This window comes from Trichomycterus rosablanca, chromosome 3, assembly GCF_030014385.1.
Source record: "Trichomycterus rosablanca isolate fTriRos1 chromosome 3, fTriRos1.hap1, whole genome shotgun sequence".
Lineage (NCBI taxonomy): Eukaryota > Metazoa > Chordata > Actinopteri > Siluriformes > Trichomycteridae > Trichomycterus > Trichomycterus rosablanca.
In genome coordinates this window covers 26,765,715-26,783,986 of record NC_085990.1, presented here as the reverse complement: position 1 = coordinate 26,783,986, position 18,272 = coordinate 26,765,715, and the positions used below count along the sequence as shown (strand labels likewise).

At 39.8% G+C, this 18,272-nt stretch overlaps 1 protein-coding gene across 1 annotated transcript in view; it reads right to left on the bottom strand.

The window, feature by feature from the left end:
- myo3a (myosin IIIA) overlaps positions 1–18,272 on the bottom strand; it is a 132,075-nt gene that overhangs the window by 26,238 nt on the left and 87,565 nt on the right. Inside the window, exons 19-22 of the mRNA XM_062992288.1 lie at positions 12,697–12,850; positions 8,104–8,192; positions 6,674–6,803; positions 5,196–5,281 (exon numbers count right to left, since the gene is read on the bottom strand). Of these exons, the coding sequence (XP_062848358.1) occupies positions 5,196–5,281; positions 6,674–6,803; positions 8,104–8,192; positions 12,697–12,850 (459 nt within the window). The remainder of the gene's footprint in view (positions 1–5,195; positions 5,282–6,673; positions 6,804–8,103; positions 8,193–12,696; positions 12,851–18,272) is intronic.

The following is an 18,272-nucleotide window of genomic DNA, read 5'->3' as shown; positions in this document are numbered from 1 at the left end:
CGACCATTGCTCAAACATTTGCCTGGTGACTGGCAAATTTTCTTAGCACTGGAGATTGCACTAAGAAATCGCCACAAATATCATTAAAATGAAAGTAATTGACCAGGTGGCTCAGCAGGATATTCCACTAGCACACCAGCGCAGAGATTCTGAACTCCTCTGTTCGAAACTTGGCGATGCCACCGGTCGGCTGGGCGCCATCTAGCGGGCATAATTGGCTATGCCTGCAGCAGACTCTAATTGGCTACCGTGTCTGCTAGAGGAGATGACCAGACTATGTGGGTGGGGTCTTCAAACATTGTGTAAGGACCCTAATTAACAGATAGAGGCGTCTGTGCAGAATGCATGGGCGAAAAGAAGGGGTCCGCTAGGACTGCGCACGTGTGGAGGAGGCGTGAGCAGCAATATACCCTCCTCGAATGCTAACAGGGATTTCCAGCAGCAGTAGACAAATTGACTATGCTAAATCAGGAGAAAAAAATGGGAGAAAATGCATAGATGAATAGACAAAATGAAAGTAATTGTACACACAAATTCTGTACTTGTACATTTATGTTGTTTTTTTGTCAACTTTCATTATTTTCATTTGTTAATATTCTGTACATCCATTCCTGCATTTCCAACCTAAAACACATTCCAAAAAAGTTGGGACAGGGGCAATTTAAAGCTAGTAATGAGGTAAATAAATAAATAAATAATGTGATATTAAAGGGGTAGTGTCAAGCATTTACTTGTTAAAATTATTAAAATGTGTAAAAACAATGTACCTCAAAGAAAGATTGGAAGGGATTTGCATATTTCTCCCTTTACAGTGCATAATATCATTAAACGATTCAAGCAATCAGGAGGAATTTCAGTGAGTAAATGGCAAGGGCGCAAGCTTAAGCTGAACACCCATGATCTCTGATTCCTCAGATGGCACTGCATCAAGAACCGTCATTTAACAATAGCTGATATAACCACATGGGCAAGGCATATCTGTCAAGCACTACAATACAGAAAATACATCTTCAAATTCAACAAGACGATGCAAAACCACATGCTGCACACATTACAAAAGGCATGGCTGCGGAAGAAGTTAGTACGGGTACTGGACTGGCCTGCCTGCCAATAATGTGTGGAGAATTTTGAAATGACAAATGCAACAACGACGACCCCGTACTGTTGCAGGAAGAATGGGACAAATAAAAACCTGAAACAATTTACTGCTTGGTATCCTCTGTATCAAAATGTCTTTCAAGTGTTGAGAAAAGGAATGGCAACATTACAAAGTTGTAAATGCTTTACCATCCCAACTTGGGTGCATACTGTCTGCAGTGAAATAAGTCTACATAAAGTAAGACATTTTGCAATTTCTTTACTGTCCCAACTTTTTCTGGATAAACATATAACTTACTTTTATGTAAATGTGTTTATATTTACAAAATACAACAAAGTTGATCAGTAAAAACATTGAAAATCTTTTCTTTCTCCTTTTATCAGTTAAATAAAGATGAAAAGAGAATAAACAAAACACAGATTCTTATTTTATGTAGTTAGTGACTTAGCCCCATAACATACCCCAAAACCAGTATTTGGCATCAGATTTAGGCACTTTTAGAAAAAGAGGTACTCTGAAAAGGATGTTAACTGGGGTGTTTTGCTGTACTATAACCAAATGCAAAAGAAGATCTGCAGACAACAGACGCAAACCCAGGTGCCTTAATTTTCACTACAGAAACAAAGAACCGAATCTTTGATGTGAAATTTCTAAAGAGAGAAAGAACATGACACACCACACAAATAGATGGTAATGTATTCATATCCTCATCAAAGACTTTTCTTTTCAATAAACATTAAACGCATCAATTACCTTCAGACATCAACTTCACACGGTGATGTACTTTTAAATCTACATTAGGTTTCTCTTAGACTAAAAATGGAGCACATACATACATCTGTAATTAATACTGTTGCTCTGTTCTTTCGAACAAATAAACTGATAGACCACTGAAAAATGTACAGGTGCATGACAAATCAAAGGAAAAACTTGGTATGAATTCTGTATGGTTCTGCAGGTCTCTTTTAATAGTGAGATGGAACATTATTTGTCCACTATTTGATTTCTTTTAATTGGTGTTTAGTTCAATTCTGATCAAAAGCATTTTTTAATCAGTTTTATCCTCATAAAACCTTTTACTGACTCACACAGTGGCATGTGGACAGGATCTTTAAAATGCCAAAGTTGATCATTTACATTAGACTGTTGGAGTCTAGCATACAGACATAGCTTGCCACTTGCCACTATATTGATATATCTGACCATGCCACTTTTTACACCACTCTGTGGACCAATTTGACCAGACTGATTTTCTGATTTTAAATTCTGATAGGGCACTGTAGCCTCACAGCAAGAAGGTCCTGGGTTCGATCCCCAAGGCGGGGCGGTCCGGGTCCTTTCTGTGCAGAGTTTGCATGTTCTCCCAGTGTCTGTGTGGGTTTCCTCCAGGAGCTCCGGTTTCCTCCCACAGTCCAAAAACATGCAGTCAGGTTAATTCGAGACACTGAATTGCCCTATAGGTGAATGTTTGTGTGTGTGTGTGTGTGTGTGTGTTTGTGTGTGTATGTGTGTCTGCCCTGCGATGGACTGCGTCCATTGAAAAGCTTGGATAGGCTCCAGCAACCCTCCCCTGCGACCCTAATTGGATAAGCAGTTAAGTGAGTGAGTGAATTTTGATAATTTATTTGTTTATTTTATTTCTTTTTTCATCTTCACAGTTTTGTCCATATTTTTCGCATCACATATTACATACAGTGAGAAAAATAAGTATTTGATCCCCTGCTGATTTTGTAAGTTTACCCCCTTACAAAGACTTGAACAGTCTATATTTTTTATGGAAGGTTTATTTTAACAGAGAGAGACAGAATATCAACAAAAAATCCAGAAAAAAAACATTAAATAAAAGTTATGAATTAATTTGTATTTAATTAAGGGAAATAAGTATTTGATCCTCTACCAACCAGCAAGAATTCTGACCCCCACAGACTGGTTATGTGCACAAAAGGCACACAAATTAGTCCTGTCCCTGTATAAAAGACTCCTGTCAAAGAATCAGTTTCTTCCGTTCAAATCTCTCGACCACCATGGGCAAGACCAAAGAGCTATCAAAGGATGTCAGGGACAAGATTGTAGACCTGCACAAGGCTGGAATGGGCTACAAAACCATCAGCAAGAAGCTTGGTGAGAAAGAGACCACTGTTGGTGCGATAATTCGAAAATGGAAGAAATACAAGATCACAGTCAATCGCCCTCGTTTTGGAGCTCCATGCAAGATCTCACCTGGTGGGGTAAGAATGATTCTGAGAAAGGTGAGGTCAGCCCAGAATTACACGGGAGGAGCTCGTCAATGATCTCAAGGGAGCTGGGAGCAGAGAAATGCTGGATATGACCCCAAGAACACCATCCCCACTGGGCATTTCTCTGCTTCCAAACACGGTGAGTGGAGTTGATGCCAAAGAGCTCAATTTTGGTCTCATCTGACCATATCACATTCTCCCAAGCTTTCTCTGAATCATTCAGGTGTTCATTGGCAAACTTCAGATGGGCCTGTACATGAGCCTTCTTGAGCAAAGGGACTTTGCGGGCACTGCAGGATCTCAATCCATTACGGCGAAGTGTGTTACTAATGGTTTTCTTGGTGACTGTGCTCCCAGCTCCCTTGAGATCATTGACAAGCTCCTCCTGTGTAATTCTGGGCTGACCTCACCTTTCTCAGAATCATTCTTACCCCACCAGGTGAGATCTTGCATGGAGCTCCAGAGTGAGGGTGATTGACTGTGATCTTGTATTTCTTCCATTTTCGAATGATTGCGCCAACAAGTGGTCTCTTTCTCACCAAGCTTCTTGCTGATGGTCTTGTAGCCCATTCCAGCCTTGTGCAGGTCTACAATCTTGTCCCTGACGTCCTTTGATAGCTCTTTGGTCTTGCCCATGGTGGTCGAGAGATTTGAATGGAAGAAACTGATTCTGTGACAGGAGTCTTTTATACAGGGACAGGACAAATTTGTGTGCCTCATGGGCACATAACCGGTCTGTGGGGGTCAGAATTCTTGCTGGTTGGTAGGGGATCAAATACTTATTTCCCTTAATTAAATACAAATTAATTCATAACTTTTATTTAATGTTTTTTTTCTTGATTTTTTGTTGATATTCTGTCTCTCTCTGTTAAAATAAACCTTCCATAAAAATTATAGACTGTTCAAGTCTTTGTAAGGGGGTAAACTTACAAAATCAGCAGGGGATCAAATACTTATTTTCCCAACTGTAGTGCCTTACAATTGTCAACATAGACTTAGAGCCACTCAAGTGGCGCAGTCGTGAAATACGCTAGCACACCAGAGCTGGGATTTCTAATACATCTTATCGAATCTCAGCTCTGCCACTCGGCTGGGCTGGGTGGCTACATGAACAACGATTGGCTGTTGTTCATACAGGGTTAGGGAGCCAGATAGGGACCTCATAACTCATGCAATTATGACCTCTGCTGGCTGGTTGATGGTGTCTGCACAGAGTAGAGGAATAATGCTGATCAGGGTGTGGCCCTCCGTGCACTGATTCGCATATGAACTCGCCTCATGCAGGTGAAAAAATGCAGTCAGCTACTGTTCACGTATCGGAGGGGACGAGTGTCAGTTCGCTCTCCTCAATCAAGGGTGGGGGTCAGCACCAGTAGAGAGGAAGCATAACGCAATTGGGTAAAAATTGGATGCACTAAAAATCTGCAATGCTGGGGATTTATACCCTAGATTCCAGCTGTGGTGGGTTAGCATAATTTAATGCCGCGCCACCTGAGCACCTATTTTGGAACATATCTTGGTTTGCATTCATAATTACCTGGTCAGATTTATATTTTTATATAAGTATTTATATAAGTCAAAAGCATAGTGTGTTTACATCTGAAGTAGCTGGTAGTAGCAGTGGTTAAATACTTGTTCCCTCACTTTATATTTTTACTACTTTAAATGGTTGGATATTAATAAATATGACCTTATTGGAATACAGAAATCTGAACAAGATCAGCATGTCTAGCTTTAAAAATGAAATATTTGTATAACTGGAGAAATGATAGACATGCAAATCAGGCAGAATCAGAAATAAAATTATTATAAAAAGTTATTACATAATACAAGATTATTAAATATTTATGTAGCAATACCTTTACAGTGCGTTGAGGAGCATTTGCATCCGGTTCTGCTGTCCCAGCTGTTCCTGCTGCCTTCCCCTTAGTGCTATCAGGTTTTCCTAAGTAGACAAAAAATTATGACAAATGAATAATCAAAGTACATTATGTGTCCAAAAGTATGTGGACACCCCTTTTAATTATCAAGTTCAGCTGTTTTAGCCCACCCATACTTATCATCAAAATGCATTTGATACTCACCAGATCTAATAAATCAGATCAGATATTAGTGCTGGAAATTCTACTGTTCATTCAAATCTACCATTCTTTTAACATAGTGTCAATTGTGCCATTGTGAAAAGTACTTTTACAATAACTAGGAGTAGTCACTTCAGATGACTGAATGACCATTGTGTGCTTTTGCAAGTTTGTCCTACTGCATTCTGGTCATTTCAGTGGAGAGTTCTGCCCAATCCAATTAGTGCTTAATGGTTGTGGCATGGCACAATCTACTTTGCTGAACAATGCCAAAAGTTTAACGTAGCTGACTTGTACTTTAATGTGACTTGTACTTTAGTGTGACACATCGAACTGGTAGATAATAAAACCAGAAAAAATAATTCATGTTAACATAGAACTTTATTCCTTGTTATGTTAAAACAGTGATTTTATATGAAAACAAAAGACTGACAACACAGTCTACCGAATGTGTTTGATATGCTGTCTATCATTTCCAAGTGTGCCACAGCCTAGCTATTAGGGGGTACAATAGTCAGTGTGTTGTCTGTGCCGGTCCCACAATCAAATAAAACCAGATAGAATTGAGGGTTGCGACAGGAAGGGCATCCTGTGTAAAACTGTGCCAAGGTCTGGCATGTGGATCAAAATGGATCCCTAAATACAGAAGCAATCAAAAGAAGAAAAAATTAAATGGATTTATTCATTTCTTAGGCTTAGTTCTCTTTCCTAGTTTTTATTTAGTTTAGTTTTACTTTTTGGTCATGTGGAAGAATGTCATTTTTTGTTTGGTCTCAAGACAGGAATTAATAAATGCACACTGCACAAGTTTCCACACTTTTATATTTACATTGGAAACGGTGAGGACGGGAGGAGTAGTAATTGGTCGTGTCTGAGAGACTGAGAGAGAGCTTATAGTCCGGATTTAGCACCATCTGATTTTCTTTTGGACCACTCAAAGAAGCTTTAAGGGGAAGATTTTCATGTGATGATGATGACAAAAGCAGCGGTGTATCAGTGGCTACATGCTCAACCAAAAACAGTTTTTGATGATGGCATTAAAATGTTGGTATGACGCTGGGAAAAATGCATCGCAAAGGAGTGTGACTATGTAGAAAAGTGATGTCATTTGTTTTTGAAATTTTTAATAAATAGAGTTAAAAAAGTGCAGAAACGTTTTGAAAGAACCCGCGTATAAAACCACTAAGCATTTACATCCCTTCTGATGCACTTAATCATTCAGAAAATCTTATGTTGTTTATGCAGTTTATTAGTACCTGTTTTATTGAGAGCATTAGTGACTAGTGTGCTGATCAGCTCATTTTTGGACGATTTCAGCAGCAGGATGATGTCAGTAGGCAAAGCATCTCTGTTCTTCGTCAGGAAGCCATCAGCATGATAGATCACCTGATCAAAAAACACATGTACTCACGTTATATAGTATTGTAGCTTTTATGATATTCATTGTTTTAAAATAGGCATTGATGGCTGTCAGGAGTATATTTATTTCTTGTTAGGGCAGCTCTGAAGCAGATGGGTCAAAAGTTTTATCACAGTTGTAAATTAATGTGCCTAAGGAAACACATCCCCCATGTTAAAATGAATTAATAAGGAAAGGAATATCATGTATTTTACCATAAGATATAGTACTGTATATCTAGTTACAGGCGAAACAAGAACGTTAAAAGGAAATGAATCATACAACACAAGAGCAGGAACTTGGTGTTACTGTCCACGGGTAACATAGTCAAGTCAATAAATGTCCTTGTCATTGCATGGACCTCCTGCTCTAAAACTGGAATCCTAAAATCTAAAAGAGGAAAACTGTAAATCACAAGATAAATAGGATTTGGTCACAGTGACCAAAAGTATGTTTGGAGGAGAAAAGCCCAAACCCAACAACACTGTACCTGTACTGTCAAGGATGAGTCCACTTATGCAAACCATGTCACAATTATCTTCATCAACTTCCTACACCATTAAATAAATAACATTTCTGTCTATTTTTGCAGACCAAGACTGACATGACATGCATAGCATAAAAATGCTATTCAAATTGTTTTATCTATCTGGTAATGAGCTGACTCTGTGAATTAGAATGAATGAGCATTTTAGCTTTGTACTGCACTGAATGGAATTTTGCATACAATGGTGTCCCTAGGAACGTCCATGGTCTTAAAAATCCTCTTATTCCCATTGACCCTCTGGTACAGTGAAATGATCTCGTCTTGTAGCTTTTATGACAGCTCCTTAGCTTTTGCCATGGTAGCAACACACCTTAAACATCTGAATCTCTGCATGGTGTGTATGTAACACATCACAGATTAATCAAATGAAGGATGGTTAAAAGTCTCAACGGTTGAATTATGTTGTAGCCCAACTTTAGGTCCTACAGACCAGCAGTAGGTTTTTAAGATCAGCAATCATATGTAGATGTTGAATGATTCTGACATGAATATCCTGCTACTACTAGAATGGTACATTGTGTACTTTTTTTCTGCATTATTCAACTGATAGATTTCAATTAAAGCAAAATCCAGCTCTGCAAAAATGTTTATAATTTATAAATCTTTTTTTGGTAGGTTAAAGTCAGGTTGGGTATTATTGTATTAAATTGGATCAGTGAGTAAATATTTAGTGTGTTTATGTACAGACCTCAGCTGTATATGCTATATTGTTTCTTAATTAATTTAGCTTTATGTCATACCTTTCCAGCATAGTGAGTGATTCCAAAGCCTGGATCCACCTTCATTGGTCTCCAAAAGTTTTTAGATTTCAGGTTGTCCTCAAATTTTTCTAAATAAAAACAAAACGTACAATCAAATTTGAATTTAATTTTCAACTTTATTTTTTGTTTTATGTTATTTTCTCCCCTTTTCTCCCTTATTTTCTCCCCGTGTCTGCATGGGTTTCCTCCGGGTGCTCCGGTTTCCTCCCACAGTCCAAAGACAAGCAAGTGAGGTGAATTGGAGATACAAAATTGTCCATGACTGTGTTCGATATAACCTTGTGTGAACTGATGAACCTTGTGTGTAATAAGCAACTACCTGTCCTGTCATGAATGTAACCAAAGTGTAAAACATGACATTAACATCCTAATAAACAAACAAACCTAAATCTTTTCACAATATTCTGTATGGTAGATGGCAAATGTTCTTTTTTAACTGATTGACAATTCTTTAATAACGTTTGCGGTGAGCTACGACCCATCGTTGCTTGCAAGGACTGGACATTTTGGTGGATTCTGCTTTTATACTTTATTATACCCTCACATTACTAATTCACCTACTTTTTGTTTCAAAATTGTGTATATTGTGTATCTAATTTGATAAACTTTTCACTCTTATTTTGTCCATGTCCATGCTTTTTTTTGAGTGTGCTGCATGCATCAAATACCATTTTTTTATTGAATTTTGTCTTTGAAAACATTGGAAATCTATTATTTTTACTTTTGTTAGTGAAATAGTGGTTCAGACCAAATGAACACATTCTCTTAATTGATCAAGCCCAACAGAAATTTAGAACAGCCAGTCCAACTTTTGCATGTTCTTGGCTGATGGGAGGACACCCAAGCAAACATGAAAAGATTATGCAAAACCTCTTAAAGGCAGGGACCAGAGGCAAGAACTGTTCCATTGTGCCACCCTATTGTAATCCACTCTCAAACTGGTATCTTACAGTATACATACATATCCACTCTCAAACTGGTATTTTACTGTATACATACAGTGTATCACAAAAGTGAGTACACCCCTCACATTTCTGCAGATATTTAAGTATATCTTTTCATGGGACAACACTGACAAAATGACACTTTGACACAATGAAAAGTAGTCTGTGTGCAGCTTATATAACAGTGTAAATTTATTCTTCCCTCAAAATAACTCAATATACAGCCATTAATGTCTAAACCACCGGCAACAAAAGTGAGTACACCCCTTAGTGAAAGTTCCTGAAGTGTCAATATTTTGTGTGGCCACCATTAATTCCCAGAACTGCCTTAACTCTCCTGGGCATGGAGTTTACCAGAGCTTCACAGGTTGCCACTGGAATGCTTTTCCACTCCTCCATGACGACATCACGGAGCTGGCGGATATTCGAGACTTTGCGCTCCTCCACCTTCCGCTTGAGGATGCCCCAAAGATGTTCTATTTGGTTTAGGTCTGGAGACATGCTTGGCCAGTTCATCACCTTTACCCTCAGCCTCTTCAATAAAGCAGTGGTCGTCTTAGAGGTGTGTTTGGGGTCATTATCATGCTGGAACACTGCCCTGCGACCCAGTTTCCGGAGGGAGGGGATCATGCTCTGCTTCAGTATTTCACAGTACATATTGGAGTTCATGTGTCCCTCAATGAAATGTAACTCCCCAACACCTGCTGCACTCATGCAGCCCCAGACCATGGCATTCCCACCACCATGCTTGACTGTAGGCATGACACACTTATCTTTGTACTCCTCACCTGATTGCCGCCACACATGCTTGAGACCATCTGAACCAAACAAATTAATCTTGGTCTCATCAGACCATAGGACATGGTTCCAGTAATCCATGTCCTTTGTTGACATGTCTTCAGCAAACTGTTTGCGGGCTTTCTTGTGTAGAGACTTCAGAAGAGGCTTCCTTCTGGGGTGACAGCCATGCAGACCAATTTGATGTAGTGTGCGGCGTATGGTCTGAGCACTGACAGGCTGACCCCCCACCTTTTCAATCTCTGCAGCAATTCTGACAGCACTCCTGCGCCTATCTTTCAAAGACAGCAGTTGAATGTGACGCTGAGCACGTGCACTCAGCTTCTTTGGACGACCAACGCGAGGTCTGTTCCGAGTGGACCCTGCTCTTTTAAAACGCTGGATGATCTTGGCCACTGTGCTGCAGCTCAGTTTCAGGGTGTTGGCAATCTTCTTGTAGCCTTGGCCATCTTCATGTAGCGCAACAATTCGTCTTTTAAGATCCTCAGAGAGTTCTTTGCCATGAGGTGCCATGTTGGAACTTTCAGTGACCAGTATGAGAGAGTGTGAGAGCTGTACTACTAAATTGAACACACCTGCTCCCTATGCACACCTGAGACCTAGTAACACTAACAAATCACATGACATTTTGGAGGGAAAATGACAAGCAGTGCTCAATTTGCACATTTAGGGGTGTAGTCTCTTAGGGGTGTACTCACTTTTGTTGCCGGTGGTTTAGACATTAATGGCTGTATATTGAGTTATTTTGAGGGAAGAATAAATTTACACTGTTATATAAGCTGCACACAGACTACTTTTCATTGTGTCAAAGTGTCATTTTGTCAGTGTTGTCCCATGAAAAGATATACTTAAATATCTGCAGAAATGTGAGGGGTGTACTCACTTAAAATTCAGAACCCCCTTGTCTAAGAGACTCCCCTGACACAGGTTATGTTATTATTCTTATGCTTTCAGTGAGGATGACAATAGATAATGTGTTCTTGCTCATTGGAAATCCAATTAATCCATGAAGAAGGTATAAATCTAGGTATTTTCTGATTTTGGTTGATGTAGAGGGTTTACTTCTGGTAAACTGATGGTGGGAGCTTCCTCACCTGGGTCTGCATCAACTGTATTGAAATAATTTGTAGTCGCCATGTGTGTGACCTTTGCACTGTTGTGGTGGACAAATTAAATATGTGTCCATTCACAAAGACCCAGTGTAGACTATAGGTAGTTTAGGATAGATTTGGCTCAGCCTTGGCACCCTGGTTGAAAACAACTGCTGTAGAGTGTGTAGGCTTTACTAGTATTGGTATCTTAATGTATATGTGTGACCTCTAGTGTGTGTAGGTCGTACTAGCAGTGTGTTTGACAATTTGACAACAAGGGTGTGTTCGAAAATCTAGTGAGCTGCCTTGCTGTCTTACTAGGGATGTCGGGGCCGATCAAGGCATTTTTTATCCTAATTCCGATCCTTTGTTTTACGTCAGCATGTCCGCTGTGTGAAAATACTTTAAATTGGAAAGTGAAACAAGTCCAACAGCGAAGTGTAATGTCTGCAATGCGAGCGTTTCACGAGGCGGTAGGAGCAGAGCTTCGTTCATTACTGTAGAATTTTACTATTTATATGGTGTGTGAGTCAAGGATCACTCCGGATTACAAAACTTTTAATCCGAGTATGAAAACTTCAGGACCATAACATACAGCTTTTATGAGTTTAAGTGTGACAAGACTGAACGACATCTCAGTATCAAGCACTCTGATTGGCTTAGTTATGTAACCGAGCGCCGTAGTGATGCACTTGCTTAATAAAGAAATAAATACACAGTATATTCACAAATTGTTGGGAGCATAACACTTTATTAACTTCTTCTGTTACGGTACCGAATAGCGAACAGCTAGAGTCATCGCGTTAGCCAAGCACGCTATTCCATGCACTGTGGAAGCCCCAAAGGGTCAAAACACAATTTTTTTCCTACAGCACTGCAGATATATTCAATTGTACTGAGCTATTGTTCATGTCAACATATACATTGGATTAATTTGAATAACTGTAATGTACTTTAAGTGTGCACTGTGTGAACAGTATTATGTAGTTCTTATGTAGACAATATCTAGAAAATACAAGTATCGGTTTGAGACTCTGTATCGGATCGGGATCAAAATTAAAGATCGGGATCGGGAACAAAAAAACGTGATCGGGACATCCCTATGTCTTACTGCCTAGGATTCTAATAAGTCATTGACTTATAAGTCTGGTTATTTGAACGTGCTACTTAGACAGCGATTCCATCAGTTTTCGCTAACTAAGCTATCACAGTTAGCCTCATGCCATTCAAACCAATGGGATGGGGTGGCACAACGCGCTAGCATGTCAACTAACATATCCCTCCGTGTATCGAAAACGGTTACATTCGCTGACAAGCCCGAATTTGCAAATAAATGACACTTGTGCAAGTTTACACAATAATAATTTATTTATGTTTGAAAATAACTCGTTTCTCCGCACCATCCACCATATTTTTTATTTTTCTGTGAGAAAAGTTGTGCCGCACTGAATGCTGGGATTGCCTTCACCGCTAAGGCAGCATTGGATGCTCACTTGTTCTTGAGTCAAAATACAGTAGAAATTTTAAGACACCTTACTATTGAGCATTTTATGGCATCTAGGTTTTCGAACAGCCTCCTTCTCGGGAGCACGCGTAGGATGACGTAAAATGCTGTCTATGTAGAGAGCTCACTAGGTTTTCAAACACACCCCAATACACAGGTCAAAATCAGACTGCTACATGATGCTTGTAAAGGTGTGCGTGTGCATATGTGTATATGTGTAGGGGTTGTAACTTACTGACAAGGGTTTGATCGGTAGCCTGAGGAAACCTGCTCTCCTCATCCAGCAGTGATAGCATGCCTAGCGGCTTCTGCAAGAAAAGATCCAGCAGAGGTTGGTTGTCCTCAAACTGAATCAATTTTACATCCACTCCTTCGTTCTGGTATTCTTCCTAAACAAAAGAAACAGGTGCTAGGTTTTTATAAAGCAGTGAGGGTGAACATGTAAAAGGGTATTAGAATACAATTTATCTTTGCTGCTGAGTTAACTCAGCTCAGTCAAGAAAATGAAAGAAAACTCTACCAAGTTACCAAGAGTAAATGATGATCCAGCAAGAATTCTGCATGAAGCTTCGTATGGCCAATTGAAAGTGGCTGATCGATTGGAAAGGAGCTTTGTTTGACCAAAAATCTAACTGTAAGGGTTTTGCATATATATTTTAAATTAATTGTAAAACACTAGAAATACACTAAATACACTTATTAATGAACTATGTATGGAATACAGAAATTCGTGAACATATATTTATTTGGAAAAATGTGTTGTGATTATTCAGTCACGGTGGCAGAAAATTAACATTCAAGACTGAAATCTCAATACTGGCATGATATACAGTACATACACCGATCAGTCATTACATTAAAACCACCTCCTTGTTTCTACACTCACTGTCCATTTTATCAGCTCCATTTACAATATAGAAGCACTCTGTAGTTCTACAATTACTGACTGTAGTCCATCTGTTTTTCTGCATGCTTTGTTAGCCCCCTTTCATGCTGTTCTTCAGTGGTTAGGACTCTCCCAGGACCACTACAGAGTAGGTATTATTTGGGTGGTGGGTCATTCTCAACACAGCAGTGACACTGACATGGTGGTGGTGTGTTAGTGTGTGTTGTGCTGGTTTGAGTGGATAAGACACAGCAATGCTGATAGTTTTCTAAACACTTCACTGTCACTGCTGGACTGAGAATAGTCCAACAACCAAAAATATCCAGCCAACAGTGCCCCGCGGGCAGCGTCCTGTGACCACTGATGAAGGTCTAGAAAATGACCAACTCAAACAGCAGCAATAGACGAGCGATCGTCTCTGACTTTACATCTACACACCTAAATAATACCTGCTTGGTAGTGGTCCTGTAGGGGTTCAGGTGGACTACAGTCAGTAACTGTAGAACTACAAAGTGCTTCTATATGGTCAGTGGAGCTGATAAAATAGACAGTGAGTGTAGAAACAAGGAGGTGGTTTTAATGTTATGGCTGATTGGTGTATATGTGTATGTAAATATACACACGTATGTCATGCGAATGCACATGCATGTACGTTTTTTTTACCTTTAGTGTATGTGTGTTTGTGTGTTAAAAACCAAGAGCCTTTGACATAATTACTTGGTCATGATTCTTGCTCAGCTCTGACTGCATGCATGTAAAGGCTAAAACCCCAGGAGCAAATGTCTGGCCTTTACAAATTCTGAATAGATATGTTAAACACACACAACACACACACACACACACATTCAGGTACACACATGTGCGTACAGGAGAGCTCCACATGTCCAAAAAAATTTCATTTCTGCAGCAGTGTGGAACATGTAGCCCGGGGTAAAGTCATTCAGCAGCATGAAGTAACCTTACTATTCTTTGCTTTTCTGTTGGATTGTATGACTAATGATAAAATGAGAAAGTGACAGAAAACAGAGAAAGAAGATCTAAAGGAAAATAATTTCCTTGGCTTTGATCTGAGCAAGGCAAAAATAAAAAAATCAAATATTAAGACTTACATGAAGGGAGTAAACAAAATACCAGAAACATCCCCTTTGAGTTGCAAAGGCTAAAATGCTCACATACAAGTCTTTTAGTTGTATGCTAAATCATTTCAATATTGAGTGATAAAAGCAGTCAAGATCTTTACTTCAATACCTTCTATAAACATTCAATAATGTCTAATAAAGCCACGGAGTGTCTTGACTTCTGGTGGTTATCAAACCAGGGTTTTAGCAGTATGTATGGCATTACCATTCTATAATTTGGGACATACACAACCAGCTCCTCGCCCAGCGTTGCCCAAACTTTCATTAGAATTAATCATTTTTACCAGACTTTTATAAATCCCCTATTGCACTTAATGATCTATGGAGATTTCTGGAAAAAATGTTCAGATGTATCCATCTGTAAATGACTACAAATTCATTTTAAAGTGTCTTAGACTGTACCCAACCACAGTGAAAGCCATTATCACAAAATAAAAAACAAGGTTAAATCAACCCCCAAAATGATCAGTCTGAAAACACATACTAGGAACCGCATACATCTTTATTTTCATTTAAGCTCAATTGTCATGACTTAATAATAAAAAAAGACCCTGGTGAAAAATAGTATTTTTGGGAGAATAGCAAGACAAAAATCACAGCTAAACAAGAGCAACATCAATGCTTGTGTACTAAATGACCTCCAAATCTTGTGGGATAGTATTTAATGATTCAGAATAGAAACATTTTTGACATTATCTCAATATTTATGGCAAAATGCAAATACATAATTTGACAAAAAGAGGATACTCAAACATGGCTTTTAGTTCAATTTAATTGTGTGTATGTATGATTTGTGTAAATCCTATTTATTCAAATTATTCTCCAGGCCACCCAAGGAGAATGGGGGTCCCTGCTGCTTCTGGTTCCTCTCAGGGTTTCTTCCTGTAATTTTAAAAAGCTAGAGTTTTTATATGCCACTGTCACCCTCGGCTTGCTCAACAGGGGTTTTTGATCTGTCAGTCCTGGATTCTGTATAGTTGCTTTGAGACAATAAGCGCCATACAAAAAAATTTGACTTGACCTAACTTGGCTGTTGTACTGTAATAGTGTAATCAAACATGTTTGTTGTAGTGTGGTGGTATATAGTGTTTGATACACTAGGACCTGGACAACTTGCTGTTATTGAGAAAATTATGAATTCTTCTTTCTGTCCAAAAGTAATTTAAGTGAATGTAAGGTCATCAGCCCATGAGATGAAACTGAGGTTTAATTGGTGCTAAAGATTATGCAATTATGACCACTGACAGGTGAAGTGAATAACATTGATTATCTCTTCAGGGTGCCCATGCTAACCCCTTTTACACCACATGGATGGCCGGGTGCATGTGCATCGCTTACCTGGGGAACACATGGCACCAGGATGCACTATGGGAAGGAGGCAAGCCGACGGAGGCAATGTGATGCTTTGGGCAATGTTCTGCTGGAAAACCTTGGGTTCTGCCATCCATGTGGATGTTACTTTGACATGTACCACCTACCTAAGCATTGTTGCAGACCATGTACACCCTGGAAACGATATGCCTCTTTCAGCAGGATAATGCACCCTACCACAAAGCAAAAATGGTTCAGGAATGGTTTGATGAGCACAACAATGAGTTTGAGGTGTTGACCTGGCCTCCAAATTCCCCAGATCTCAATCCAATCTAGCAATCCGATCTCAATCCAATCTGTGGGATGTGCTGGACAAACAAGTCCGATCCATGAAGGCCCCACCTCACAACTTACAGCTGCTAACATCTTGGTGCCAGATATCACAGCACACCTTCGGGGGTCTAGTGAAGTCCATGCCTTGATGGGTCAGGGCTGGGTCAGGTGTTGCATCATGTTTTGTGTAATATTGTGTCTTGTGTTAGGATCTTAAATGGTTTAGTGATAAATAAACAATAATACAATAGGGGCAATTCTTTTTCAAAGTGTTATATCTATGTGGAGGGGTTCACACCATAAAATGCAAAAGATGGAATATTCTGTGAGTCTTTGTCTTCAATGACCCCTATTTAGAATGATTCATGCAAGTCCAATCAGGGTTACTTTAATATATCTCACTAGGCCTCTTCCCCAAGGCGTACAGAATCTGGGGATCTCGTATCAGAGCCCACTGAAATACGCAAGCAAACAGTCAGCTTCTACTCGAAGCTTTACAACAGTGACAGGTCAGTGGCAACAGTAATAGAGGAAAGTTTCCTTTGTGACCTGCCAAAACTCTCAGAGCAGACGGCGGAAGAAATGGCAACAGAGCTGACACTCAGAGAACTCCATGAGGCTTTGCAAAAGATGGAGAATGGACGGGTGTCAGGGATGGATGGTCTTCCTGTAGAATTCTATAAAGCCTTTTGGGCAGAAATGGGGCAGGACATGCTGGAAGTTCTTCAGGACAGCGTAAAGAAAGGGAAGCTCCCACTGAGCTGCAGGAGAGCTGACACACCTGAAAAACTGGCGCCCAGTGTCACTACTGTGCACTGACTGTAAGCTGTTTTCAAAAACATTAGCTTTAAGACTAACTAAGGTAATGGAACAAATCATCCACCATGACCAGTCGTACTGCGTGCCTGGCAGGTCTATCGTTGATAACATACACCTAATTCGGAATGTTCTGGACGTCTCTAGGCTATTGGGCTTAAAGACTGGTTTTATTCTTTTGGATCAGGAGAAAGCTTTTGACAGGGTTGAACATGAATATCTGTGGAAGGTACTGGAGGGCTTTGGGTTCAACCCAGGTTATATAGCTATGATCAAGATCTTATATTGTGACATTGAGAGTATATTAAAGGTTAATGGTGGTTTATGTGCACCTTTTAAAGCATATAGAGGCATTCGGCAAGGTTGCTCTCTATCAGGCATGCTGTATAGCTTAGCAATTGAACCACTTTTATGCAAACTAAGAAAACAACTTTCTGGGTTTACTTTACCTCAATCCAGTGATTTCCTTTGTCTGTCTGCATATGCAGATGACCTTGTTGTAATGGTGGCTACACAGACGGATGTTAATGTTTTAACTAATACCTTAAAAGAATTTGAACTTTTATCATCCGCTAAAATAAATTGGGAAAAAAGTGAAGCCATGTTAGTTGGGGAATGGGACGGTGAGGAGCCGACGTTACCAGGAGGATTAAGGTGGAGAAAAGGTGGTTTTAAATACTTAGGTGTTTACCTGGGTAACCCTGAGTTTTTAAGCAAAAACTGGGAAGGCACCATGGAGCGTGTAAAGGGCAGACTGAACCGGTGGAAACGACTGATCCCAAAAATGTCATACAGAGGACGAGTATTGGTGATCAACAATCTTGCAGCGTCATCCCTGTGGCATAGGCTGGCATGTGTAGACCCACCGCCAAATCTGCTAGCCAATGTCCAGGCTCTGTTGGCGGATTTTTTCTGGGATAGACTGCACTGGATCCCTCAGAGTGTGCTTTATCTTTCAAAGGAGGAAGGGGGACAGGGACTGGTTCACCTTGCCAGCCGAACTGCAGCTTTTCGCCTCCAGTTTATACAGAGCCTTCTCACTGGACCCAAGAATCTGGTGTGGAGAGCAACAGCTCATGGAATCCTACAAAAAGTAGGAGGAATGGGTCTAGACAGAGCCTTGTTTTTAATGGATACAAGAATGCTGGACATTGGTGCATTACCCTTGTTTTATTATGGACTTTTTAAAATTTGGAATTATTTTAAAACGGAGAACAAAGGGAACAGAGTGCTACAAGGGCTGCTAGAAGAACCCCTGATCTACGGGTCACGTCTTGACATCTCCAGTGTAAATGGGTACCAACTGTCTAGAATTCTGGTTACAAC